The sequence below is a fragment of the Orbicella franksi genome, chromosome 3, assembly GCF_964199315.1.
Source record: "Orbicella franksi chromosome 3, jaOrbFran1.1, whole genome shotgun sequence".
Lineage (NCBI taxonomy): Eukaryota > Metazoa > Cnidaria > Anthozoa > Scleractinia > Merulinidae > Orbicella > Orbicella franksi.
In genome coordinates this window covers 18,237,501-18,256,994 of record NC_138147.1, presented here as the reverse complement: position 1 = coordinate 18,256,994, position 19,494 = coordinate 18,237,501, and the positions used below count along the sequence as shown (strand labels likewise).

Genomic DNA, 19,494 nt, shown 5'->3' with positions numbered 1-19,494 from the left:
TAGTTCCTTAGCCAAGTTTTTAAAGTAAAGTTGATAAACAAACAAAACTTAGACAGATCTATTACGTCTGCGCTGAATATAACAATAGTAAGGTTAAAGTGCAACCCAGCTTCGAAACGCGAAAATTCTCGAGCGTTAAACAATGAAATAAAAATCATCTGATAAAATGAAGCGTGGGAAAGACAAAGCTGAGTTTGTTGTCGAAGTTTTAAGAAGGACATCTGACCGCGAATTTTAATCGCAAGAGGAGAGGAAATTTTAAGGTAAATGAAAGCACGTTGATCGTACGTCTAAAACTAAAGCTTTATCCCGAATGTTTTCTTGGCGTTTCCCTTACTTTTTGTTTGAGGTTTTAATCAACTGGTAATAAGAAATTTTTCGGTTGCATTGTTTTAAATTTGCAGGTTCATAAAATCAGTCAAGTCATTGCACAAGCAAGATGGCATTCCGATATCTTCCACTATTCTGCTATTTTCTTGCTCTTTTGCTGGTAAGTTTTGAATTTTTCTGGTATTATGCTAAACAGTTTTTATTCACTATAAAATGTTCCTTAGTGCCGGTGCTGGGTCACGTCTTGGAAGTATAAACTTCGCATAATGTTTTCTTTTTTTGTTTTTCCAAACCACCAGGAACATGGATACTGAATTCGACAAACTACAGCAACAGGGTTTTTTTTTTTTGCGCTATATACATACCACAGCTCTCGGAGAAAATTGTTTCGGTGGTAATTTGTATTTACGGCCCTCAGCGTAAATCAAGTCAGTTTTCTTATAGATAGTACTAAAATTGGCATTTCGGTGCATTTTGGATGCCAAACATTTCTGTTACACTTCCTAGCACAAGCTGAACGAACGTTCGCGATTTCGTCAAATAAAAATGCGTCAGTCTTGAACTGGAGGTTGCAGTAGCAGACACTTTTCGAAGGAGTAAATCAAATATCGCGAAAATCATTACAGAGCGACCACTCGAACCTAGCCACTTGCAAAAAAATAACCCCTCAAAGCGTTACTTGAGATTAAAAAATAACACTGAAGAATACAAACCGTATAGTTCAAACCCAACAAAAGTGTGATGTGCTACAGAACTCTCAGAAAACTTGCTACTTGTTGATTGCTAATTTTGTACGCATATCAACGGTTTCGGTTTAGTTGTCGCAAAACGTATTTTCAAGGTAAATTTTGTTTGGGAAATTTACAATTATGATGATTCGCCGACGAGGACTGAATCTGTAGTGTATATAACGCAGAGGAGTCAATAGTATTTATGCATTCATGCCAAACAGAGCGTTACCTACCTTCACGAGAAAGATACCACTCCATTTTTCTCTGGACCGGTTTAAGTAGTTACACTGTAAGGAAATTAGTTTTTCAGAAAATCAAAGACGAATTGGTTTGCCCGATTGTCCGGACGCCTTTTTATGGAATCATACAATTTGGAACAAACACAAGCGTCATTTTCCTAGCGCCAGTTAGAAAGCAGATGCACAGGCAGCCCAAGCTCTCTCTACGAACCACAGAAGCAACACAATATGGCATCGAATTATAAGGGATTATATGGGATTTTCTACAAGATATCCATGGAGGTAGTTAAAAGTGAAAATTCTCAATAAAAATGGCTTATCTTGTTCCAGACGTGTGTTGTTTGCTCCTGGTGTGGTTATTTTACCGATCGCACTTGATTTAAGCGACTTTTTTGAATTCCGATTTTCCCTTTATAAAGAGAGGACAAGGCGAAACACCTCAGTCGGAACAGCCTGTCGAACGAAGTCAAAAATCCCAGGCTAAAATGTACCCACGGCCACAAATCCACCGCAGAATTCAAGGGCAAAGGTTGATCTTTCATTTCAATCGTCTAGCCACACAATCGCAGCCCTGCGAGCGACGCCAGGCGGCTCTTCGTGTCCCCAGTGAAACGATAAAACTATGGAAGAGCTCCGTGTCGTTTGATCGGCGACCCAACGACCGTTGAAATCGGCTTGGTAACCTCGTCATGTTGGCAAACCAAGACTCGCGGGGGTACTAGACCGCAATTTGTCAAATTTGTCAAACGTAAGATCAACGGCGAAAGCTCCGTAGAAACTGAGGAGATCATTTTTGAAGTGGAAGTCATGGTAAGTTTTCACGTTTACGCACCTTTGAGTTACTTGGTCCTCGCCTCACCAATTTAACTTCATCTCCCCATAATTCGTTAAGAATTCTCCCGAGCAAATTTGAGCAAAACAGAGTTCAATTTGCTTACGGCAATTTCTTTCTCTTCGTATGTTCTAGACAAAATTTCGCTGGCTTCCATTACAGTTTCCTCACAATATTCGTAATTCCACAATACCCTAAGAGAAGCAAATTTAGTTTATCAGCTCGAGAATATTTTATACAAACAAATCAAAGGTGCATAAACGAGAAAACTTACCACGACTTTCACTTCAAAAATGATTGAATCTCCTCAGTTTCTACGGAGCTTTCGCCGTTGATCTTACGTTTCTTTGGTTTTGAAGCCATTTTGCATAAGCGTTCTGTTTTGCATTGTAAATTCGACCTGAGAGGATTACAAGAAGTTTAGTTGACAAATACACCGACTTCATTCTCTCTTTGCTGCTCCTTGAAAACTTACAATAAACCTCCCCCTCTAAGAATAAGAAGCAGTTATTAAAAGCCGTATCCGGCATAAAAGAAACTTTTTTTCCCGAGCTTCCAGTCACTAAATTTGTTGTAGTCAGTTTCTATTCGTCCCTTCCTCAAACAAGTAGTTAGATATCACATGATATTAGGCGCCACTTTCCAATATAAATATTTAACTCTTTCACCAAGGAGCTGTTATTAGTAATGGTAATAGGACTGGGTGGAGTCTAATTTGGTCTGTTATCATAAGAGTGATAAAATCGGACGACCGCGCAGCGGGAGTCCGATTTGTTTATCACCTGACGAGTATGATTACAGACCGAATTGGACGACACGAAGTCTTAATACCAATTAATCATAAAAATTACAATTTCCTAGAAAAGAAGAATAGCCAAGTTATGAAAGAAAGGGAAAATTTGCATTAAAATACCTACAAAGGAGATGTAAACATTCTAAGGCCACCGCGCCTCCTACCGGCAATTAGGCGCCAAAAACACAAAAGCAAGGGTACGCACGCACGCACGTAACCACAACTTTGAATGTGATTGGTTGATTTAAACTACAACTTTGAATGTGATTGACTTATTGAACTGTCCGATAACAAACTGTCCAATAACAAACTGTCCAATAACAAACTGTCCGATAACAAACTGTCCGACAACAACTTGGCAAGTGAATTAGTGGAAAATAGGAGTTTTTTAAACCAATTACAACCGAGGAAATTGTAATTTTTATGATTAAGAACATTATAATTTAAAAAATATCCTTCCTCGTTCAGTGTCTCCCTAGAAATCATGAACTACGAAATAAATCGGATTCATCTCTTACTGTGAGAAGTAGTCAAAAAGTAGATTTTTTTAAAAAACGTGCGCTTCAATATTTTTTGGCAGCCCTTAAGGTGATTCTCTAGTAAAAGAACCCGCCATAGATTTCCGATGAAACTTGGCATGCTGTTGTTACAGGACGAGGAGATATTCAAAACGTAGTAAAATGAGGGGGTCACCGTGCTTTTTTTCACGCCACAATGCTGACAAATACGGTTTTTTAGCTGACTTTTGGTAATCTCGGTGCGCAACAAATAAGCTCAATTATTTTTCAATGCAACGTGTTATATCACACAGAGTTTGACTTTCTTTGATTGTTTATTCATCTACGTCCCAGAACAAATGTCTTCAAATACCCTACATTTTTTTATCCTTTAAAGGAAACATAATTTGGGCATGCGTTGTCGGGCCCGTTATGTCTCCCTCTGTAGTATTTATTTCATTTGCTAAAAAAGTAGCCATAGATTTCTGTTAATTTTCTTTTTCTCAGTTATTGAGGATATTGTTCTCATTGAAATTATGAAATAAAAAGTTGGGTCACCGTGCTCGTTTAAGAGAAAAGAAGTGTTTATTTCGTTAGTTTGAGGGAAATCTCTTACGTTTTGAACGCGCACGCGCTGATGTGCGCGCGCTAATGACGCGAAAATCGTGCGCAGTAGGGATGCGTTTAATGTGGAATTTGGGTGCTTGTCTCCTCATATAAAGTGCAATTGGGAGACAGAAAGCGTGCCCCCGTTTATTTTCTTTTTAACGTGCCTTAGAATTCTGAAATTCAAAACGGGTCATCTTCCTCTTTTATAAAAGGGTGTCAGAAAGTAAATTTGTCATAGTTACTATTTATTTTCTCTGAGCGGTACAAAAAAGGAAAGATTTACTACCTGAGAGAGTTCAAGCCGGATCGTTTTTTAATCTTTCTTTTTCGAAATTGCTTAAGTTTTTCAGGCTGCCTACTAAGTTTGTTTTACTAAATGCATTTTTGGTTTCTTCATGAATTGTAACTTGCTGAATATATTTGTTTCAGCCAAGTGAAGTGCTCAACACTTCCTCGGTAAGTGCCACACAAACCAAGCGCGCTGCTTCTTCCCATAATCCGAATCAATCAACCGAGCTGTCAGTTCAGGACCTCGCCGTTGAGTTCGCAAAGGCACATGTAAGTTTAAGTACATGAAATGATTAGCTTAAATGCGTACGTTTTAGGCGGACACAAAGTAATACTTTTAATAATATCACATATTTCCCTAGCTGTAATTAAATAAAGTGCTTTACGGAGCGGAACACGACATTTCTTTAGCTTTCCATGTAACTTACACAGTCTCACCACACTTAGTTAGTTCGGTTAAGTACGCGCTCAGTTATATTAACCTAAAGTACTATATTTTGCCTTGACTGTTTTCATGTCTATCTTATTTCACATCATTGCAGCTGCTCAAAATGATCGCCAACGAGCACGCAGAACTGGACAAGGCGAAGGAGAGTGTTTACATCCTACAGAGAGGTTTGTTAAATGCGGCGCGAAAGTATGCTCAGATATTCCGAAAAGCGAACAGTTCTCCGCGAGCGAAGTTCGAGGAAAACTGTGAGCTTCAAGGAACAAACAATGTCCAAGGACAAATATTGGAGCATATTTTTAAGTCAAAAAGGGGCTGCTGTATTTATTATCCTTCAAATATTAATATCACTCGGATATTCTCCAGTTTTAGCTGGGACATATTTAGTCACGTGACACGCTTAGACCAGTCTTGTGCGAGCGCAAATATTTGATAGATTATAATTGATGATGTTTTAGCCAAATCAATCTCCACAGTAGAGCGCACAGAAATATCGAAGAGATTCTCTAATCCGAGACTGAGAAATTTGTCAGTGTATAAAGATATGTCAGATATGTGACTATGTGTTTCGACTGACAGAAAAATTAAACAGGGAAAAAGTTCAAGTGCCAAAATTGCACGGCAAACCGATTAGTAAAATAAAATTATGAAACTAACATGAAATTATCAAAGGTAATGGATAGTTCTATAATTCACTGAACGTAATTCTCAAACGGCAAAGTCTGAAAAGAAACCAGCGATTACAATTTTAATCTTAATGCTTAGTTACAGTTGCGCAAGTTTCCCGAGAGGATTGGCACAAGCATGCATCGAGAGCAAAAAGCAACAAACTTCAGTCCATTTAATTTGCTGCAATATTGTTATTCCCCTTCTTTGTTGCATTTTTCGACTCAAATTAAGGGGGGAGTGATAAGCGATAGTATTTATCCTTAAATCTATTTTTCCGAAATCCTACACCAGTTTGGACTTCGGCCCGTCATATTGCTTTTTCTTTACATTTGGATAAAAGAAAAAAAAAATCCCTGTGAAAATACAAGTTGCAGTTTTGCTATGCCGAAAACGTAAATGATAACGTGGGTGAGATAATTAGAGGGTGAGCTGGGAACAGAGACAGACAGAGTCGGCTGCGAGTAAGATCTCGCGAACTCCTTCCGCTTTCGATAATTTTGAAATCAATCCCGAAAGAATCATGTGACAACGGCGTGGCGGCCATGTTGGATAACATAACCAAAATTAAAGAAGGTAATGGTGGCGATGACGTCATTTTACATCAAGAATTTTTCACTTCTTGCTGTGTAGAGAACCTTTAATCGATTACAGAAACTTACACTGAGATAACTGTTTTATGATTTATCTTTCTTCCACTTGTAAAATGCGTTACGCAGCAATATTTTCACTCTAATTAATCTTTGCGTAGTTTTGATGCTCGTCCTCTTGCAACTGGATAAATTCAATGTGATCAGGCTTTATTCTGGTTTATAATGTGATAGCATATAGATGTCTTTGTTTATTGATTCCTTGCAGACAGCTGTACTAATATCAAGTCTGTTGGTAAACCTGTCATTCACAATGCTCGGGAGCAGCCTGCTGGAGCCTGGATGAAAGACCCGCTAGGAATCATGGGTACTGAGACCGTATTCACTATGGAGGGACAAACCGGGAGAAATGTCGTTGAAGAATTTGAAAACATGGACAAGTTCAAAGCAGGCGTGACTCGCAAGACGTACATTCTGCCTTACAACTGGGACGGAACTGGGGCAGTGGTATATGGACCATATGTCTACTATAACAGGTGGTTATTTTATACACTGGATCATTGGATAATGCAATCCAAGAGTTTTCATTGGCTTAGCCATCATGGCATATGAGCAATTGAGCCATGCCTGCGCGAAATTTTTGGGGGCGTTTTTGCTTATATTTTAGTTTTGTATCTTTTGGGGGGGTTTTTAATCCAAAAATTATTCCAGTCGGTCTGGATATGAGATAAATGCCAGGCGACTCAGCGCTGCGAGTCTCGTCCAACAGCGCTAGTGGAACAATTGTTAACTATTTTAGGTGTCCTGATTGTAGACATTTCATGAAGCCGACAGGTTTCAAAACTCGCTTTCTGATCTTTCTTATTTTAACGTAAGTTACAAAACAAAACCAAAACTATTAAAACAAATGAAGCATTTTTCAATCCTGGGAGCAGTACCCTTGAATAGCTTCATTCCTTCTATTACCTGTTCTTTTTCATCGTGACAGAGAAAATTCGCCCTATATCGACAAGTAAAGTCTGCGCACAGAGCGAGTCGAGGCCACAATCAGCTTGAGCGGTTTCACAGCTAGAAAGAACAGCTACGCTTGGGACAACAAAATTAACAGTGGTATGGACCTAGGTGTTGACGAGCAGGGATTGTGGGTATTATGGGGTAGTATTGGAAACAACGGGAAAATGTACGCATCCAAAATTGATGTTTACAAAAACGTCGTAACTCACACTTGGACACTGAACACAGGTAAGCACATACTTTAATCACCACTTTAAACGCTGACCGTCATGAAAGAGTGCTTCTACTACCTGTCTGTCAAGACAGGTCTATCCAAACTCCAAATTACGCCGCACCTAGATTTTTGATTGCTTCTCCAAGTAAGGACGAAAAGTCGAGAATAGTATGTGTAGTATAAATCAATGAAGGTGATGATCTATTTGCAGAACACGGGGTCACCAGGCATGCATGATCCTTAAAAACCCCAAGCGAAGTTTTGGCTCGGTACATTACGTAGCCACCTAAATTGAGTGTGCAGTAAGCACACGAAGCATTAGAGCAAGCTCCCTTAAAAAAAAAAAAAAAAAAAAAACCTAAAATAAGAAAGACAACAAGACAAAGACGGTAGTAACCACGACGTCGTCCATAATTCACACGCAAGATGCGACAGTTTATTTAATCAAGTGAAGCACTGAATCCAACTTAATTCAAGGTTACATATTTTTGCACGGAAACAATGACCTCGATAGCCAATGCCTTTGTAGTTTGTGGAGTGATCTACTGTATCGATGCCAGTAGCGCCAAGACCACTATCATCAACTTTGCTTACGACACAAAGACAGGCAAACAGTGGAACCCCAACATGTAGTACGAACGGGTCTCCGGCGTCAGCTACATGGTGAACTACAACCCAAAAGAAAAAGTGCTGTACGCTTGGGACTACAGACGTCAAGTTACTCACTCTCTTACTTTTGGAACAAGTTCCAAGTAAATAGAGGAACTGACAAACACCAAAACAGGGAACATTGCTGATTGCTTTGCAATTTTGTAGACGATGCATTGAAAAAAAAAAAGTTTAGTTGAGTACTTTAATTAGACGGTTTCTGTATTCATGAAGATCTAAACAACATTAACTATCTATTATCACGATTAAGGTTATTTCGTTGACTTCAAATAGCTTTTCGAAAATCTCAATATCATATTGCGGAAAGAACAAGGCGCAGAATTTGTAACTCTCTGAGAACGATTGCGAAACGTAAGAGAAAATGACTACATATATTGTCTGAGACAAAGGTGAATCATGAATAAGGGTACGGTATGACGGCCTGAGGGAGAACTCACTCTTCTTTAACTGAAACATCTGTCTAATTTTGTAGGTGCCAAGGAAATGAAATGCTTAAAATGCTTTTAGTGCTGAATGCGAAAATAAAATATGGGGGAAAATCTGTAATAAATTGTGGTCACACGTACTTGTGAACGAGTTCTGTTAATTGAACAGTCAGGGTTTTAAGAAAACTTTTATTGTTAAATGAAACTGTTGGCAAATTTCTAACAAAATTCTGGCAGTCTAGTTACGCGAACAATTATATTAATCAAATATTAATTGATGGCATATTGTTCTCAAACTCATTAATAACTTATCAAGTTTAAACCAAGGAAATCGTCACCATGGCGGTGTTTAAATATCTGACCTTAATTAACATATATATATATATATATATATATATATATATATATATATATATATATATATATAGGCAATTGTGGAAAACGAGGACGGACAACTTCGAGCGAAAAAAAAATATATATACAGTAAAAAATCTAAGAAATCTAAAAGAAAGTTTAAAAATTTAATAAAAATATATTTATTTTTATTAAATTTTTAAACTTTTTTTTAGATTTCTTAGATTTTTTACTGTATATATATATTTTTTTCGCTCGAAGTTGTCCGTCCTCGTTTTCCACAATTGCCTACAAATTTCATTGCACGAGGTTTGGACTACGAATCCTTTTGGATCCTTCTGGCGCGTGGCATCCCTGTTGGCTCGAAGCATCTTAACTTTATATATATATATATATATATATATATATATATATATATATATATATATATATATATATATATATATATTCATTAAATGTAGTTCAGGACTTCAGGAGTGATTCATCGTTTTATTGCTACAGACCTGTTTCGTATGGTCAACAAGTGACCACACTCATCAGGCAACATCAACGAATGACCGGTTAATTTAAATGCTGGCGGTTAAATACAAATTCAAATAGTTGCTATGGTGCTGATTATTGCGTTACGTTATCTTAAGGTTTTTGAGTACATATCTGTTTCTGTGAGGGCACGAAGTTGCTAATTCATTACGTTTGTTGAGGCTACATAGGTCTTTCCTGCAGATTATTAGAAATTTTTCGTAAAGACATAAACTGCATTTTTTAGTTACGTTGTTGTAAGGCTTGGATTTTCTGAGGACTTTCCATGCTATATTGAATGGTTTCTTGGCGTCTTTCAGTTTCCATACATGTTTTGACAGTTCGGTGCTGTTTCTTTTGTTGACGTGTCGGAAGGATGTTGTATGGTTTCTGAAACGTTCTTTGAAGTTTGTTGCGAGTCCTACGAATGATTCTGTTTCTGTGTCGGTTGTTACGGTTGCTTGGTATACCACGTTCGTTTCAAGGCATTTACCTTGAAGGGGGCATTCGTCTTTTGTTCGGCAGTTGCACTGTTTGTTGGGTTGTTGTGTTGGGGCTGTGTTGTAATCGGAGAGGAGTGTTTTGTTGTGTGACGAGATAATGGATTTCATGTTGGGCATGCAGGAGTAGCTAAGCTTGAGCGTGTGTCTGTTGAAGATCTTGTTAAGTGGGTGGTTCTTTGGGAAGCATTTGTCGACTATGTGGAGGAACTTCTTTCCTAGGTTGGTTTTGACGTTGGAGTTCCATGGGGGATTGTACCAGGTGATGTTTCTCTTGCGGTTTCTCCTCGGTGTTTGTATGGGCTGATGGTTGTATGTCAATTTGTAGGTGTATCCGCTTTCATTTAGAGCTTTTTGGTACGGGGGTATGGCTTCGTCGAAAACCTTTTGGCTTGATGAGATGCTTGTTAGCCTTTTGTTTATGTTTTCTGGGATGTTCTTTAGTAGTTGCGGGGGGTGGTTGCTCTGTCGATGGACGTATAGTAGTTTGTTGTTGGGTTTTGTAAATGGTTTGTAGGTTCCGCTTGTGAGGTCGAAGGTTACGTCTAAAAAGTTAACTGTTTTTTTGTTTGCTTCAATCGTGATTTTGAGGCCATTCGATTTGAATACATTGGTTACTTGCTGCTTTATTTTTTCTATTTCTCTTGGCATGGCTTTGCAAACAGCTAAACCATCGTCACGATAAAGTCCCACTTGATCTTTAAATTTGGCGGTGATTAGTGACAGCATGTATGTTCCTATGAGTTCGCAGGTTTCTGCACCGTCGTAAGAACCCATAGTTACGTCGAACATGTTGTCAGTGTTGTTTTTTGTCCATGGTGACTGCTGGTGGTATAGAAGTGACTTTTTGGCGTGGGTGATAATGTGGCGGTCTTGTTGGGTGATAGTGGTGAATTGGGATGCATAGTCTAGCGCTTTCATGAGGAGCTGTTCTGAGATTGAGGGATAGAAGTCGCAGACGTCAAAGGTGATGAACGCATGCTGGGCTTTTTCTGGTATGGCTTTAAACCATTCTATGGTATTTGATGTGCTTTTCCATTGGTTCACTTTTGTTGCGTTGATTACTTTTTTGTTTATATTATCTAGAATTTGCTTGCTTATAATTCCAATTTCTGATTTGCTTGGGTTTATAAGTCGACAGGTCGGGTTGTTCAGGAAATAAGCAAGCAAATTCTAAATAATATAAACAAAAAAGTAATCAACGCAACAAAAGTGAACCAATGGCAGAGATTCATTCATTACCATGAAAGACCACAAGCCAGATTTCCTGAACAACCCGACCTGTCGACTTATAAACCCAAGCAAATCAGAAATTGGAATTATAAGCAAGCAAATTCTAGATAATATAAACAAAAAAGTAATCAACGCAACAAAAGTGAACCAATGGAAAAGCACATCAAATACCATAGAATGGTTTAAAGCCATACCAGAAAAAGCCCAGCATGCGTTCATCACCTTTGACGTCTGCGACTTCTATCCCTCAATCTCAGAACAGCTCCTCATGAAAGCGCTAGACTATGCATCCCAATTCACCACTATCACCCAACAAGACCGCCACATTATCACCCACGCCAAAAAGTCACTTCTATACCACCAGCAGTCACCATGGACAAAAAACAACACTGACAACATGTTCGACGTAACTATGGGTTCTTACGACGGTGCAGAAACCTGCGAACTCATAGGAACATACATGCTGTCACTAATCACCGCCAAATTTAAAGATCAAGTGGGACTTTATCGTGACGATGGTTTAGCTGTTTGCAAAGCCATGCCAAGAGAAATAGAAAAAATAAAGCAGCAAGTAACCAATGTATTCAAATCGAATGGCCTCAAAATCACGATTGAAGCAAACAAAAAAACAGTTAACTTTTTAGACGTAACCTTCGACCTCACAAGCGGAACCTACAAACCATTTACAAAACCCAACAACAAACTACTATACGTCCATCGACAGAGCAACCACCCCCCGCAACTACTAAAGAACATCCCAGAAAACATAAACAAAAGGCTAACAAGCATCTCATCAAGCCAAAAGGTTTTCGACGAAGCCATACCCCCGTACCAAAAAGCTCTAAATGAAAGCGGATACACCTACAAATTGACATACAACCATCAGCCCATACAAACACCGAGGAGAAACCGCAAGAGAAACATCACCTGGTACAATCCCCCATGGAACTCCAACGTCAAAACCAACCTAGGAAAGAAGTTCCTCCACATAGTCGACAAATGCTTCCCAAAGAACCACCCACTTAACAAGATCTTCAACAGACACACGCTCAAGCTTAGCTACTCCTGCATGCCCAACATGAAATCCATTATCTCGTCACACAACAAAACACTCCTCTCCGATTACAACACAGCCCCAACACAACAACCCAACAAACAGTGCAACTGCCGAACAAAAGACGAATGCCCCCTTCAAGGTAAATGCCTTGAAACGAACGTGGTATACCAAGCAACCGTAACAACCGACACAGAAACAGAATCATTCGTAGGACTCGCAACAAACTTCAAAGAACGTTTCAGAAACCATACAACATCCTTCCGACACGTCAACAAAAGAAACAGCACCGAACTGTCAAAACATGTATGGAAACTGAAAGACGCCAAGAAACCATTCAATATAGCATGGAAAGTCCTCAGAAAATCCAAGCCTTACAACAACGTAACTAAAAAATGCAGTTTATGTCTTTACGAAAAATTTCTAATAATCTGCAGGAAAGACCTATGTAGCCTCAACAAACGTAATGAATTAGCAACTTCGTGCCCTCACAGAAACAGATATGTACTCAAAAACCTTAAGATAACGTAACGCAATAATCAGCACCATAGCAACTATTTGAATTTGTATTTAACCGCCAGCATTTAAATTAACCGGTCATTCGTTGATGTTGCCTGATGAGTGTGGTCACTTGTTGACCATACGAAACAGGTCTGTAGCAATAAAACGATGAATCACTCCTGAAGTCCTGAACTACATTTAATGAATATACTATGCTCCTCTAAGAGTTGAGCGCTTTTTGAAATCCATTCACCACAAGGAAATAGAATTTATATATATATATATATAAAAGAAACAGCACCGAACTGTATATATATATATATATATATATATATATATATATATATATATATATTTTTTTTTACGACTTTATTTCTCCGTTTCCTCCTTAGTTTTAGTTTCGATTGAGAAGATATATCAAACACTCAAAACAGTGTTTAACTACATTTCCAAACATCTCGACGTTTATCAAAAATACTCCGCTGCGCATCGTATTTTCAACTCTCTTCCCCGTGTTCAGAAATGTGGTCGAAAACAGTCTTTCCTGTTTTATACTACTGATCCCAGACGTGTGTTGAAATGGCTTTTTTTGCAGGCCGTTTCACGCACCGTTTGTTTCAGCCGCGGATTCAAACAAAATGATCACATGATTACGAATATCTTTCGGCTACAGTTTCCGGCACTCTTCCCTGTAACATATCTTGAATTGTATCTTGCTAGAAAGTACGAAACGCACTTGGTTCACTGATTGGTGGTTTACAACTGTACGCGTCCGCAAATGATCCCAGGACCGCAAATGATCCCGGACCGCAAATGATCCCCAAATTGAACCGCAAATGATCCCGGACCGGAAATGATCCCCATATTGGACCGTTAAAATAAGGAATGGCATGGATTTATATCAGAGGAAGCCGGTGAGAACATGTACAAAAACCATGAACTAAAAAACATGTTTTATCATTTTACAAAAACATATTCCACAGTTGCTGTTTTGTTCTTCGAAGGGTACAGATAGTTTTCACTGTCACGCTATAAAAAAAATATACAATAAATCGAAAACCAACCAACGGAAAAAGCTGAGAAATTGCGATGTACGCTATAGAAGATAACTAAATAAGACACTTCTCCAAGTTTTAGGCCTGTGCGTTTCCCAAACTTCAGATATTCGTCGTAAATGTTTGCCAGAAATTTACAGAGCCCAGTAAGAAAACGCCATGTTGGTGTACATCCGTGGTACACCAACATGGCGGCCGGAATATAGTGTAAACATCTGGAACTTACTTTGGCTTTCTGGACGACTGATTATCAGTACTAAACAAACAAGCATTTACATAAGCACTGCTATAACTTCTAAAAAGGCTCAAAATCATGAGATAAGTATATGTTTTCAACAAACTCGATCGTAGCCTTGTGTCACGCAACCTCCATAACCCTGAAATTCAAAAAGCACTTTAATTGTAAACAGATATAAATATACCGCCTCTTATGCCCGATGAGGATAAAAACACGTCACGTGAAGACGATCTATTGAATTAGAAGTCTTAGAAAAACACATACTTGTCAACATCCTCGAAATCCCGATTGCGATAGTATCAAACATCTATCAAACAGTTAATTGAAAACGAAGCGCAAGCCTTGGCCTTGCTTGGTCATGAAGCTGAACTTCATAACTAGAGCTTGGAATTTTGGCTTCTTAGAATACTCAAGTAGTCATTTCCGAGGAATTAAAGCCAAAATACGACCAAGGAAAAATTACAAAATAAATTTGTTCAAATTTCCAGTGCTACACACTAGGTGTTTTACAGAGTGATGAAGCGTTATAGGCTTGTGCGTCTACTCAGGGGACAGCGTCTTCTGTAATAGTTGCTTCATGGTTAGATTTTAGTTTAAAACTTTAGACGAGTGGCATTAATGGCTGATAAAATGTGATTTAACTATAACACCGAAATATCAATGTTTAGCAAAGGAGGATATGTAGCGTACGTTGCACTGATCATAATTTTACGGAGAATTGCAAAGAAATGCAAGCCAAGTCGTGTTTTGATGATTGAGTGGTGATATTCATAACATCGTAGTTAGCAACAAAATTTAGTCGACAGTATGAAAAAAAAAAGCAAGTTGTAAGCCATTATAATTATAAGATGGCTTTAATGAAAACATCGGTATTCACGTACGCCAATTCCCTATCCACACCATTCCACCATCCATGCCATTCCTGTTTTTTTAGTCGGGATCATTTGCGGTCCCTATCGGGGATCATTTCCGGTGCGGGATCATTTGCGGTCCAATTTAGGGATCATCTGCGGTGCGGGATCATTTGCGGTCCTGGGATCATTTGCGGACCCGTACAGTTCTTCTAAGTCGGAAAGTTTTTTCGCCCTGCACGTGCACGTTTGTATACCGGCGGGGGTATGAACTTGACCATGGCAAATTATACACGCGCGGATAAAAATAATCCGATCGACTTTGGGAAGCTAGTAACTTTGCGACTTTGCAATTTACGACTCACCTACTTGGCTCATTTACCTTTTAGACCCCTTTGACTTGTCTTTTTCAGCAATATCGACCACTTGGCTTCGCTTCGTGGCTGATATGAAAAGTTGAAAAACTGTAGAGGGTCTTTTGTAGTCATAGATTATTTGCACTAACTGACTAAGTTCAGTAGACCAAAATATTGACATTTTCAATGTCACACTTAAACGAGTTGTATACGTCGTGCGAAAAATATCTCAAATCTAAACATATTATCAACTTTTGAGAGCTTAATTTCTTATAATTAAAGTAGTTTCAGTTCATCACATGTCGAAGTCAATACCAAAGTTAGACAAAATAATAAAGGATGAGCCGATCGTAAAACAAGTTCGTGTTGATTTTCGTGAGAAGACCTAGACGCTGCTAGATCCGAGGACTCATCAGTAATAACGACTAAACGCTTTCAGAGGTGCTTGTTTCTAAACTTTTATTCAGTCAAGATATTAAATGGTGTAAATTGTGGCTTAAAGATTCAGTCGACACGCTTCAGTCAGGCAAGCTTCATGAATTTATTAACCTGAGGTACATTTATAGTTATGCCTTACGGGCAGATGTTAAGTGAAGCAAATTGCGAGTGTCATCATTTATTCCTTTCTTGAACAATGCGCGATGTCTTATTTGTTTATCATCAAGAGTTACGCTCTGGATTTACAATTTAGACTTCCCAACTGTTTCTTAAATAAACTAACCCGCCTTAGCGAAGACTATCACGGAAACAGTTTTCTCTAACGAAGGGCTATATAGCGCTCAAAACGTCATCTTTCCTAATATGCTACAACATTTTTGACTTCCCGTGAAAATTCCGATTTTTCAAACTCCATATTTTTTCGAAACTTCCAATTAATCGGGAGGCAGTTTTTCTCTCTTGGGAGGATTTATGAAAAATTTGCTCTCCATTTTTTCGAACCTCCGATTTTTCGAACCAATTTCCGTGGTTTGAAAAATCGACGGGATTCCAAAGTAATTAGCCAATCGTTTCAAGCTGACGTGACGCTGCACGACATAAAATTTTCTTACGAAACCGTGGTAAGTTTCTTTCAGAAGTGTGTCCTCGTTGGCCAGACTTATTCAAAGCCCTAAAGCGAGTGCAGGTACGCCTACATAGCTTTAAATCAGAGTACGATGTAAACTGCTTGTAAACTGTTTACCGCTAGATAATAGATAAATGTAAACAAACTGCGCTAAGATCTCAACGTGTTAGTAATTTATTCGGCGAATAGCCGAAGCCATCAACGATAAGCTCGATCTCAATACTTGCGTCTGCAAAACAAAAAGGCTTTGTGCGATTCAACGTCCCAAATTTTACAGTACTCGGCTAAGCATTGTAAATATTAAAACGCTGAATACCGTAAGTCGTGAAATTTTAATAGCTTTATGTGCTGCGGGAGAAACAACTTCGCGCCACCCACCCCTCTCCCCACCTCCCTCGCCGATTACGCTTATCCGTGCGTGACAATTATCCCAACGTTGTAAAGTTTTAAATTTGGCATTCTCACCAACCTAGTTTAATAATTTCAAGGTTCTTCATTGAGCAGAAACCATGGGAGGGTCTACAATATTTCTATTTGTACTTAGCTCAGTAGAGAAAATAATTGCATTATCGCACCAGATACAGTCGCATCAATAATTTGCGCGACAAATGACTGAGAACATGCTACCTAGCTTTCGATATTCTCCTCTAGTAACTATGTTCAAAGTTAGTTTCAGTTTGGCCATAGTTAGTAGAGGAGACTATGGTTTGGCACAAGCCTCATTCAACACCAACAATCATGGACAAAAGCAGTTGAGACACTACCCGAAAAAAACCTGTTTCGTTGAACGCGTGAGTTTTCAGTTCAATCTCCAATTTTCACATTTCGACCCCCTCTCCCCTTTTCATTGTTGTAACCACGTGACAGTGTCCACGGGGCGTATTTCAACATTGATAAGGGGGAGATGGGGGGTTTGGCTATCGACAAAAAAGATGTTTTTTTCAATTGCGGAAGGACGCCGATAGAAAGCGTTTGTTTTGCCCAAATGTGTCAACACTTTTTTCCACGATTGAAGGCAAATAAAACCTAAAGATCGGGCCAGCAAATAGCAAAACATTGTGGTTGTTCACTGGGCGATGACGTCATAAATTAACACCGTGAAGCACAACTAGTGACTAAAGCGACAATTCTAAGTACTTGAAAATTACAGTAACTAATTCTCATTGATTAATATTTGATTAATATGACCGTTCGCGTAAAAGCTAAACGTTTCCTAGAATTTGCCACCAGTTTCAAATAGCAATAAAAAATTAAGGTTACCGTTGACAAGTAAGTGACAACAACATGTTATAGATTTTTTCCCATATTTTATTTCTATATTCAGCACTAAAAGCATTATAAGCATTTAATGTCCTTGGTATCCGGCAAGACGAGCGAGCTTTTAGCCTTCATGCCCTACTCACAATTCATCTTTTTATTAGACGATATATGTAGTCATTTTATCTTTTACTTACTTTGTAGGCCTTCTTCAAAAGAATAGACCTTTACGCCGAAAGCGTTTCGTGACTGTGAGGACAGATGTGAGATTAAACAGATTTAGAAGCTCTACGTGTTCTTCGCGTATTTGCTGTTGCAACCTCTGAAAAACCTACTTGAAATAAACTGACATATAATAATTCCGGCAAAAAGATAGTTGATGTTATATCAATATTTATGACTAAATCAGGACCGCCTGATAAAAATTCAAATTGTGACTGAATATTACTGCCTTTTTTATGCATCTTCTACAAAATAGCCAAGCAATCAGAAATGTTCCCCTATTCGATGTTTGCCACTTCCTCTATTTACTTGGAACTTGCACCTCAAAAGTGAGGGAGTAAGTAACTTGACGCCTGTTGTCCCAAGTGTGCAGCACTTTTTCTCTGGGGTTGTAATCCACCATAGAGTTGAAGGCATACAGGTTTGTGAGGGGTATGTTGGGGACCCACTTTTTAGCTGTCTTGGTGTCGTAAGCAAAGTTGATGGTGGTGGACTTGCTGTTATAGGCGTCGATAGCGTAGATCACTCCACAAACCACAAAAGCATTGCCCATCGTGCTTATTGGTTCTGTACAAAAGTAAAAAAGATATGTACTCATGCCAGCTCAGTCGGACGCAATCATTCTCTTTGTTATATGGAGCGGTGGTAAGGTAAAGTCTGCATGCGAGCCAAGTGACCCATCAGGCCGGAGCTTATCCCGGTTTCTGTAGCATGAAGCGACTAGGAGTATTTCTACTCCCCCTGGATGGGATGCGAGTCCATCGCAGGGCTACCCCTAGCATTAAATTCGCTGGTACTCATTTATGCACCGGGGTGGAGAGAGGCACAGTGAGAGTAAAGTGTCTTGCCCAAGAACACAACGCAATGTCCCCGGCCAGGGCTCGAACCCGGACCGCTCGATCCGGAGACGAGCGCACTAACCATGAGGCCACCGCGCCTCCCCTATATGGAACAGTGAACCCCTCTTTATTACATAAATTGCATGCACTTTTTTGTGGGCCACGTTTTTATAAGGATGTCTACCACTGATTGCACGTGTAAAATATACCATAATTGTGCGTGTAAAACTACAGATGACGTCAAGACGTCATTACTACAGTCATTGTCTCGCTGGTAACTTTTTACCCTTAATTTGTTTAAGGAAGCTCGCACTAATGTTTTTGTGTGTTTTGTGTGTTTTGCTTCTTTATGTATTGAGGGTGCGCTCAGAATGAGAAATTAAGACAGTTTAAACGCTCAGGTTTGCCTGCCGCAATAATTTTGCAAGGCCCTTCTAACGATGATTCATGCCTGGAGACTCCTGTGGTTCTGTTAATAGATCATTACCTTTAATTATTACTTCCTTCATCACAAAAAATGAAAAATTCAGCGCTTACCTTGCCAGAGGAGGAACCGGGTCGAAAATATATAATATGCAGCGGTAGGTTTTCGTGAATATCGACTCAAGAAACCAAAGAGAATGACATGTATGTCCGTGTGCATTCATTTGTTCAAAGAATATCAAGGAAAATTATTAAACTTCCCGGAACGGCGTTGTTTGGGAGTTCGGAGAGGTGAATCTAGTACGTGCTTACCTGTGTGTAGTGTCCAAGTTTGAGTGATGACGTTTTTGTAAACATCAATTTTGGATGCGTACAGTTTTCCGCTGTTTCCAGTACTACCCCATAATACCCACAATCCCTGCTCGTCAACAGCTAGGTCCCATTGGTAGCCATTCTTCCTAGCTGTGTAACTGCTCACGCTGATTGTGGCCTCGACGCGCCCTGTCATCAGACTGAACTTCTCGATGTGGTTTGAGTTTTCTCTGTCAGGAAAGAACAGGAAAAGATAGAAAGAATGGATGAATGAATGAATGAATGAATGAATGAATGGATGCATGCATGCATGCATGCATGCATGAATGGATTGATGCATGCATGCATGCATGCATGAATAGATGGATGGAT

At 39.1% G+C, this 19,494-nt stretch overlaps 1 protein-coding gene and 1 pseudogene across 1 annotated transcript in view; one reads left to right on the top strand and one right to left on the bottom strand.

Annotated features, from left to right (window-relative positions):
* Positions 1–233: 233 nt before the first annotated feature.
* Positions 234–19,494, top strand: part of LOC145482635 (olfactomedin-like protein 2A) — a 25,599-nt gene continuing 6,338 nt past the window's right edge. The window contains exons 1-4 of the mRNA XM_081461243.1: positions 234–490; positions 4,461–4,589; positions 4,862–4,934; positions 6,292–6,559. Coding sequence (XP_081317369.1) covers positions 440–490; positions 4,461–4,589; positions 4,862–4,934; positions 6,292–6,559 — 521 coding nt within the window. The 5' untranslated portion in view covers positions 234–439. The remainder of the gene's footprint in view (positions 491–4,460; positions 4,590–4,861; positions 4,935–6,291; positions 6,560–19,494) is intronic.
* LOC145480436 (olfactomedin-like protein 2A) overlaps positions 17,625–19,494 on the bottom strand; it is a 5,870-nt pseudogene continuing 4,000 nt past the window's right edge.